Here is a 10,441-nt window from a genome sequence, read left to right as displayed (position 1 = left end):
AACCTCCCCGTTGTGCTGAAACTGCGCAGAATCGCAGCTTTACACGAGAAAAAGTTTACACGGCACCAGAGACGAGTCAATCCACATGTTGTACAAGTCTTCGATCGAGCTGTTGAAAGTCGAGAAGTTACGCTGGCCCTTAATATTTCAGCATCTTCCCAGCAGCAGTAGGAAAAAGGCGAAACGGCGAAAGTTTTCCTCTTGGCTGAAGAAAGAGGAGACGATATGGACGAAAACGAGAAACTCGATTGAAAAGAAAGAATGATCAGATCATTCTATCCACGTTAAAACCATGATTACATAGCACTTTCTTTTTTCCTTTGTTTTGTTTTTTTGCGAAACGGGGACGAAAGCAAAAACTTTGGGAAAGTTTGAGGCATGGCGCGACAGACCGAAGAAGAAGCCGGGATGGCCAAGGATTCTAAAGTAAAAAAACAAAGAAAGAAGAGAAACAAGGAGAACAAAACGAGGATTATCCACGCAAATATACTGTATGATCACGCAAAAGGAGAGGACAACCCGAACCGACACTATGCAAACAATAAGATAAAAACGACCAAATACACATTCCTTTCTTTTCTACCAAAGAATCTCTTCGAACAGTTCCACAGATTTGCCAATGTCTATTTTGTTTTCATCGCTTTGTTGAATTTCGTTCCGGTTGTCAATGCATTTCAACCTGAACTTGCACTGGCTCCTGTAGTGTTCATCTTATCTGTCACTGCAATCAAAGATCTCTGGGAGGATTATAGAAGACACAGATCTGATAAAGAAATAAATCATATGGACTGTCTGGTCTACAGCAGGTATGCTAAACAAACACTGTTATTTTGTGTAGCAACAGGTTTGCTGCCTACATTGTTACTAGTTGTGTGGCCTGTGTGAGTGATGTTCATTGTAGCATGGACACAAGAAAGATGAATGATTTTTGTTTTGTACTGTTGTTTATGTCTATGCACCGCCACCCTGATAGATATAGATCTCTTCAGCCAGCTCACCACAGTCAGATTGCTTTGATCAAAACACTTTATTACAGGACTATTTAGATTCCTCCAAAAGCACTACAGTACAAGCAGATGATCAATATTGCAACAAGTCCCATGTAGCCAGCTGTTCCATGATGGTAGTAAGTAAGGCCCGTTGGTTGTGGTTGGAGACATGGATAGCGATGGGATACCAGACTCTCAGTCTAGGAGGTGATAAAGAAGTCTAGGCTACTTACAGTATTCCTCTTCACATTATTTATCCCTTTTAATATGGAAATGCGGTCAGTTAGATGGAAGCTGTAGCCTACTGCCTATTTTTGTGGTACATGACCAGCCTGATCAAAGGATATTCCCTAAAAATTACTGTACTTTTCTATCAGATATGCTCTCCCCTGCAATACTGAGTTGACTAGTAAAAAGGTAGGCCTACCTATTTTCTGAGCTAGGAAGAGAGTATGACCCTAATGAAAAGCAGCACTGTCAGCCACGTACAGAGCATATTTCATGGTAATCAAAAGGCTCACTGTTTCGTGACTTCACTATTAGGTCTTGGCCAAAGCTGTTCTCAAAGTTGGTCATAATTGAATTTTCTTGTGCTGTGGTCAATATTGGGCAAAAACAATCTTATTTCGCAACTAGGCAACGCTCCACTGTTTACTACAACCTATAAACAGACTAAATTGAAAATTACATGATCCCCTTACTTTTTTCCTCCTAGTGTAAGTAAATCAAGATCTCAGCATTGACAGGAAAAGTAACCCAAGTTGGATGTTGGTTCATCTGTAGATGAACCAACATTTACTTTTCCTGGGCTGTTTTTTTCTTTCTTCCTTTTTGGTTGGGAGTCATTGTTTATGATATATATACACTTTTTTTAAAATCAAAAATGCTAATATTCATCTATTCATGAAGAATAGTCTGTGTACTTCTAACTGGTTAGTTCGTTATGACTGATTTACTGTACCTCCTTTCTACAGGGGTATAATAACTGGTCAAATGAAAATCTTGCTTGCAGGCATGGAATTATTGAGTTCCTCAGGTGCTTTATGTAAACATGTTAGCCTTGTCCATCGGCACATTCTGCCGCCCAAGAGCAGGTATAAGACTACAAGGTGGCAAGGCGCTCTTATGTAACTGGCTAACTAAACTGATTATCTTCACAATTCAACAGTTAATTAGTCAACATGCTCCTTATGGTTGTGATAAGTTATACAGTAGAGTAGCAGTTTTTATGTGCCTCTCAAGAAACATGATTAAGTTCTCTCAATTAAAGCAGCACTATGTATCCTCTTCTACCCCGGACTTGAACCTGGTTTCCTGCTTAAGTGCTGACATTTTTTAATAGAGCCGGTCTTGCTTGCTCAGGGGGTAAATCTTGTCAGATCCTGTGTCTAAGGTGAGACATGACATTTGAGTTGATCAAAATGTCCCAATAGAAGATGTGGGAGACAAAATACAGCCAGCCAAGTTATATTGTATTTACATACTGTAGTTACATAGTGAGGCTTAGTCTTTCCGAGCTGTATTTGACAGATCATTTATAAACCACATTGTGAGAGCGGTGCAGCAACAAAAGTTTATTCAAATTAAAAAATGTAGGCCAAGTTTTCTTGTGTTCTTCAGCTAGGTTTTTAGTTTTTTTTTAATTCACTGTCTGAAATCATCCAGTCCATGGCAAGAGTTTAGGAATTTCTAATGCCACAAGAACAAGAATGACTGTTGTATTTCCAATTTAGAACCATTGCACTGTTCACAGTAGAGGATTTAGGCTTATAGTAAAAACTGAGGGCATCAGTTTTTCATAGAATAGTCAACACAGGATGAATAATGATGGCACAGACAGCAATCTTATTAATGGGTAGATTATGGGTCTTGTTAGTGTCAATGTTGAATTAAATAGGCTGACAGGCAAAGATATCAGCTAACTAGAGACCTGCTTATCTGCATTCTTCTGGCTGCTGTATTATAATTCTTAACAAGAATCCATGTGCGTTCTTGGAAGTCACATGCTTCCAAGAACGCACATGGATTCAGGAAAACTGCATGTCAGTACTCAGTTCACATGGCTTTGTTTATGTTAGCTGTGCACATTTGTTTTAAACATACATTTGATTCTTTGCAAGGATTGTTCTTGTGTTAGTACCGGTAAGTCAGTTTTCCATGTGGTAATAGAATTAATGAGCTACTGCTGTCTTCAAATGTTCCTCCTATCCAACCTAGACCAAGACCATGCTTGTCAGGCTTAGAAATAGGTTCTGTGCTGTAGTAGCAGAAATGTACGTATACTGTACATCCTATTCAGAATGAATGTCAAATTGAAGGGAACGTGAAGGTAAAGGTACCCCTCCCCCTCCTTTTTTAATGAAGTGAGAGAAAGTATTCAGAAAGAAAGTCAAATTGAACCAAAAGTACAGATAACAGTAACCCTTTGTTTGAACACTAGCATCCTTATTCTGGGAATGTTTATAATAAATAGATGCAAATTTGACCAAGGTAGCAAAGCTACAAGCTCACAACGTTTTGCATTGTGGCACTTTGTGAGCTTGCAGATCAGTTATTTTCCCCTTCTGACAAATACCAAAGGTTATAGGGTTTAAGTGGCCAATGAAGCAAAAGTAAGACACATTTGAGTAAGGCCTTCAGGCATTTATGTTCTCCTGAACATCAATACTCCAAGGTCTTTGATGGCAGACCGGTTAGTGTCTTTTCTGCCTGGAGATGTTCATCTTGTCATAATATTTGGCCTCGCTAACTTTGTTTACAGACCCCCGGGGCATTGAAGCTTAGGTCTATGTAATCAAAAGATTTGCTATCCGTTTTTGAATATATTGTCTTATATATAAGTAGTGTAAGCTTTGCAATAGAACATGTTTAGCTATAGGCTTGATAATTTGTGTTGTGTGTGCGTGTGTGCGTGCCAACATCATGCCACACACATGGCATCCCGGGCCGGGGAACGGATGTACCCCCAGTTCCCCCTGCTTTGATACTAAATAGCTAAATGCTAAATAGCTCCCACAATCACATTACTTGAAATGTTTTGCTCCAATAACCAATATAATAATAATAATAATGCCTCTGAAAACATTACTGCTCCTGTCTGAATGTTGAACAACCGTCCCTTTAGCCTATGCTATGATAGAGAATAGTTTCTATCATTGTATTGTGATCTCCAATTGTCATTGTAATTACAGAGTATATGAATACAATATTCACTACTGTAATATAATAATATATATAGTTATTATATAATGCATACATTGGATATTTCACAGACACACTGTGATTCAGACAGAATTAAAGAAACAAATGTGGTTTTCTACATTGGGATATGAGTCATTAGTGTGTGGAGGGGGTTGGTTATTAATAAATAATGGAGTGGGTTCTATAAGCCTTGCAAAGCTCATGTGACGGTTCTGAACAGTTGCCTTCGCAGCAGATCGAGCCATGCATTATTTAGAAAACCTGGAAAACTGAATTGTTGAGAAAATTCAAGTGAAACACCTAAAGGAAACGTGTGTGCTCTTGTTGTGACGCACAGTATCCTGTCAGCACCAGTGTTGTTTGCTCTGAGAAGAAAAACAACGTATTAGCAGCACTGCATAAAAATAGACACAGTCTGCCTCAGTGAGACTTTCCTCAAACCATGTCCTCCGTGTGACATGAAGACAATGTCACGTGAGCGGGATTCTTTTGTGTCTGCAGGCACGGGGGAATCCTGTCTGTTGAACCACACGGAATGGAAGGGCAGTCTGTCCTCAGGAACCACTGTCCACCTGTCGTCCCTATTTCGGTCGTGTTTATTATACTGTAGTACTGTAGACGAATTGCAAAATGAATTAGCAGATCTTGTAGATCAGCTATTTTCACAAAACACTGTCTTATGACGAAGTATAAAATAGTGCTTAAGTTGGTTTTATCAGTTATTTTTATGCATAATTGATTCATTGACTCTTGTTCTTGAGTGTTTTGCCTGTTTTCTGTATAATATGAGAGAGAATCTCCATGCATGCACATGCATGTTATCACACCCACACTCCCAGGCTACACTACTTTGCCCTTAGAGCTTTTTCCAACAGGGAATGTTTTCTATTGTTTTTCTCCGCTGAGCAATGGCAGTGTTCTTGCTCATTGACTGAACGACTTTGCATTAGACATGCAATGCAACCCTAATGTATTTACTGCTGGTGCTAAGATGCATCGCAGGTTGAAGTCGTTGAGGGAGCCGTGTGCCACAAAGCACCACTTTAGAATTGCAGGCCGGTTCCTTTTTACACAGCAGAGTTTGTTTTTACTGGGGTTTCTTTTGCCTTCCAAAAATAATTGGCAGAAGCTGAGCTGTGGTTTCCGTTTACGCCACATCTCAATTATGAGAACAATACAGCTGTGGCACATTTTTTGCCAACCGCAATTTAAGTTTAAGCTTGCTTTTTTTGCCCCTGTCATTCTTCCTCTGGACAGGCTGGAAAGACGCTATGTGGAGAAATACTGGAAGGAGATCCGGGTGGGAGACTTCATCAGGCTGCGCTGCAACGAGATCCTCCCAGCGGACGTCCTGCTACTGAGCACCAGTGACCCGGACCGCCTGTGCCACATCGAGACGGCCACCCTGGATGGAGAGACCAACCTGAAGCAGAGGCAGGTGGTCCGCAGCTTCTATGACCTGGTGAGACTGAGACCTGTGGCCCACCTTACGCAATTCCCATTTCCCATGTCATCTAGAATTGGTCTGTGTTGTTCTAGCTCTGTGGTTTTCATTTGCAGGTGTGTATTCAAGGTTCATTTGTGATTGGGTTATGACTTAATTTTGGCTTTCAACTCTTCTCATTTACTCTGCACAGTAGCAACATCTGACATAGTCTACTGTAGAAAACAAAAACGAACTGCACGTTAAAGTCTGATTAAACTGTACAGACTTAATTCCGCTTGAGTGAGTGAGGCCAATGCTTAGTTTGCACAGTTGATTAAAGACTACGGCTTTGGCAAACCAAAAATATTCAAAAAAGAAAACCAGTTTGAACAGCATTTTGAGAAATCTAAGGTGTTTAATTTGAAAGCACAAGAAGGATGAATTGCTTCCTATTTGAATTTCAGATAACTTCAGATAAATAGATAAAGAATGAAATAAAAAAAGGAGCAATTCAGCCTTCTTTGTGTGTGGTGCATTCTGTGTTTAATAGGATTCAGGGGTGTTTGTCTGTGTGGTTTGTTCAGCTGTGTGCTCTTTGCCCAGCTAAAGTGGACAACCCAATGACTAACAAACACCCACGTGTGAATAAGCCCCTCTTATAATGACTAGGGTTCTCTCATGCTTTAGACTGTTTATGCCTGAGTGCTACCTTTTTTACTTTTTTACTTACTAGTGTAGGCCCTTAACCTAAACATCCTATAAATTAAGGCTATAGTTTATTAATTACTCTTGAGTCTTTAATATTAATATTGTAACACTAGCATAACATCTTTGCCTTTACCAATCTGTTTTGTGAAATACATACCTGCCAATATTAAGCTGTGAAAAAGAGGGAGATCTCTTGATCTATCTGCAATTGACTATAGCAGATATTGGGGATGCACTGAAAGGGAAATTCTTGGCCGAAACGAATATAGGAAACCGTTGGCTGAAAACCGAATACCGCATATACGAATATGATTAATATTATCTATCTTTTTTCCTACAATTGCTGTCATGGCCGTACCTTAAAGCTACCTGATTTATGGCAAAATAAATGGTTATGACAAAACTTACTATTATGGGTCCATAAAACATTTATTCAGCTCTTTTGAATGCATTAATTGCATACACTATTCAGTGATATATTTTCTGCCTATTCGGTCCGAAACCGAATAGGCAGTAAATGCATGTTTTGCCTTTTTCTGCCGAATATTTACTGTGGCCGAATATTCGGCGCATCACTAGCAGATATACACACTCATAGCGTGCATTTTTGAGGGGCGCTAGCCCCGCCCCCTCCTATATTCAGCTATAGTGTAATTTTTTGTCCTCACACAAACATTAAATGCCATTGACAATGAATGGAGAATTTACATCATATGTAGAAGAGCAAATCGGTATTTTTGTTAAATTCCCACGATGAATGGAGAATTTACATCATATGTAGAAGAGCAAATTGGTATTTTTGTTAAATTCCCACGATGAATGGAGAACTTATGTCATAGTGTCTGAGCAAATCGACATCTTTCATGATTTTTTACTCAAAGCATTGCTTCTGGGTGTCCCTTGAACAAAATATTTTTAGATGGGGCTCCGCAGCCAAATGCATATCATTTGGGGTCCTTGACATGAAAATGTTTGAGCACCACTGATATATGCAACATACATTTTTCAGAAACAACATCTGATATTTACATGCAAACTGTGTGTGCGTGTGCGCGCGTGGGTCACAGTATGTGTGTGGAGGAGGAGTGTGGGAAGACCTAAGAAGATGGAAGCATAATGTGATGGAGCACCACAGTCTGCATCATCATGCTAGATTGTTTCATTAACTGTAAATGAGATGGGAGATAGTGCAGGGCGACCAGTTAATTAGCTACACAATAACATGCTTGTTGTTACTCCAAATGTATGGTTATTAATAAAGGCAAATAGTCTTTGTTTTGTATCCAAGTAGCAGTTGACATTGCTGAAGTGCACTACTTCAGTTACCATAATTCAACACACATAGTCCAAACATCTATCTATCTATAAATGCGCAGTCTCTGTGTGTACGTACAAACGTACGTGTGTATGTACGTCTGTAATCCATGTAACTCGAAAACCGATTGATACCCCATCGACTTCAAATTGATACACAGGATAATGTTGGCAGATATGGAAATGTGCAAACGGAAAGCATCATGTAAGAATTTGGGCACTATCCCAAAACATTGGGAGAGTGACATAATGGTCGAAAATATCAAAAGTTACAGTTCTAGAGAAATTCTTATTCAGCTGTCCAATTTAGTGGCAATAATATTTTCAATGACCGAATAACCAATTGTGAAGAAGACCTTGCGTCGAAATGTTAATCTACAAATAATGCCTTGACTGGGAGCTTCTTGAAAAGTTTGTGTGCAGACTAAGACTATTATATAGAAGTATTATTCTTTATCTTTTTCCACTGTTGGTCCTACACCTGTGCTGGATGTGCCAGTTGTATCTTTCTATGAATAACCATTGTACCTTTATGTTTGCAGGATTGTGACTTTGACCCCTCCAAGTACAACAGTATAATTGAATGTGAAAAGCCCAACAATGACCTGAACCGTTTCCGAGGCTACATGTGAGTATACCTGTAATTGGTGCTGTATTGGCTTGCTTCAGCAAGAAGTGTGTTGAGTTTGATGGATGGAACTACTTCTGGGAAATGGGGGACAAGCACACTGGTAGTTATTGGTCCTAAAAGTGAAACGTCAAGCAGTCTTTGTGTCTAACTTTAGCGCTTCATGATGTGCTGTCACCCGCACAAATGCAGCAATTTGTTTACCTGTTTCTGTTAAATGGTACTGTCATGTTTTTTGTATTCTTTATTGTTTGTGTGTTTTCTGTTTTGGACGCACGGCACCACCAAATAATCGAATACATTTTGATATTAGGAAAGCTGCAGGGATTTGGAGTAGAATGCCTGTATGAGACACCGATGATTTATCCTCTATTTTACCACAAACATGCCATTATGAGCACATTAGCATAATGTCCTTGCCAACACCTTCTCCGTATGCATAACTGATCATCTCCACAAGCTACCCTAGTAGATGCAAACATGAATAATGGAGAAGTGAATTTTGGTAATTGAATGACTTAATTTGCCTTGTCCTCCTTCTCACCCACCACCAACACAAATATAATGTACGGCAGAAACTCGAGGCGGCTTTGCCTGTCTTTGTTCTCAATGACATTCAGGTGTGAGTCATCTAAAGGCCTGTATACACATCAGCTTAGTTTTTCCTTTAAGACTGTAGTATTACTGGATGAATGAGAGAGTCTGACACACACGCTGTAACAAAGTCGTTTACATTTCATGTACGCTAGCATTATTCAAATGACCTGCCTGCCATAATTATCTTGCTAAGACTTATTCAGCAGCCCGGTAGCGGAGCCTCCCAGCATCTCGGGTTTCCCCCCTGACTTAACAATAGACATTACATGCTGGAGCTGCAGGAAATGGTTGTCTCTCAAGAAGATATACTGTACCTACCTATGTGATTGTTTTCTGGTTAAGCAAGGCAGTCAAATCCTCAGTGTTAATTTAAGTTGGCCTGGAAACCAGAGCTGAAAAAGAAATGGCCCTACAGTGATATTAGTCGCCAGACTATTTATTTTGCCAGGATAGGTGTAAGTGATACATTTCTGTTATTTTGTTACAAGGTGAAAAGCTTTTTTCTTTTTCTTTTTATTGTTGTAGAGTGTTTGTTCAGTAACACTCCCTATGCAGCAATGATCACAAAATATAGAGCTAGTTAACAATTCTAACAAAATATCACTTTAAGACCCATTTTTAACTTTTTCATATGATGGTGTCGCGAGGCGAAAATAGCTGTTCTGCAAGCTCACAAACGTGTTGCATTACGACACATTGTGAGCTTGTAGATCAGCTGTTTCGGCAATCTTTCCAAACTAGCTACACCGGGGTGAACGTTCTTGGCTCTTTGAGTTAAATGAACTCTGAGGATCTGGCTGTGTAGGAGGTGTTGAAAGAGGTGGTGAGTCGGAGCTGAGTGTGTGTACATCCGCTGGCTGGAGGAACAGAGGTCAGCTTCTCGGCCTAATGAGAAAATGACAGAGGGTCGGTTCAGTTTGAACTGTCTGGCTGCTCAGAGCACATAACCAACCGTTCGCGGCTGTGTTATCTCTAAACAGCGGTCCGGTCATGACCGGGAATTGGGTCACGCTCACACTACCACAGGGTCGCGGACCGAGAGCAATTTGGGACGAGGCGAACGTTGTGTTACGGTGATTTCATAAAGGAGATCAAACTCCTCTCCTGAGTTGAACTGAGGCAACAACCGCTGGTTGACCTGAACGATGATGTGAGGTGATTCTCAATCAAGTACTACGCAAGCCAAACATGCTTACTGTCCGGTTGTCCCTCTGCCGTGGGGAGGCCGTCGGGTGAGCTCTTACTAGAGACCAAACAATGACAGATTTCTGGGTCCATTTCTTGTTAGTGCTGACTTCCAATCATAGGTTATTTTTTATAGAACTCTTTGATAGATAAAAAATGCACGTTGTGAGCTGGTAGAAAATCTACTTTTGCTGTAATTTGTCTATGTTTGCGTATAATAACTGTTCATCTTTCATTAATTCGTAAAAAATCAGGACACATCAGCTACATACGTGTATGCTGATACCAAGGTCATTGAAAAAGTCAAATAATGGCTAGTATATCGTCCAGAGCGATATTTCGTTCAGGATCTACTCTTAACTGCCGAACAGACATTAATGGAAGTGCTTTGAG

At 40.0% G+C, this 10,441-nt stretch overlaps 1 protein-coding gene across 1 annotated transcript in view; it reads left to right on the top strand.

The window, feature by feature from the left end:
* Positions 1-201: 201 nt before the first annotated feature.
* atp10a (ATPase phospholipid transporting 10A) overlaps positions 202-10,441 on the top strand; it is a 53,194-nt gene continuing 42,954 nt past the window's right edge. Inside the window, exons 1-3 of the mRNA XM_080771278.1 lie at positions 202-806; positions 5,448-5,652; positions 8,181-8,266. Coding sequence (XP_080627404.1) covers positions 379-806; positions 5,448-5,652; positions 8,181-8,266 — 719 coding nt within the window. The 5' untranslated portion in view covers positions 202-378. The remainder of the gene's footprint in view (positions 807-5,447; positions 5,653-8,180; positions 8,267-10,441) is intronic.

The sequence above is a fragment of the Protomyctophum bolini genome (assembly GCF_963924005.1).
Source record: "Protomyctophum bolini genome assembly, chromosome: 8".
Classification (NCBI taxonomy): domain Eukaryota; kingdom Metazoa; phylum Chordata; class Actinopteri; order Myctophiformes; family Myctophidae; genus Protomyctophum; species Protomyctophum bolini.
The sequence above is the reverse complement of the archived record's forward strand: the minus strand, read 5'-3'. Positions and strand labels throughout refer to the sequence as shown.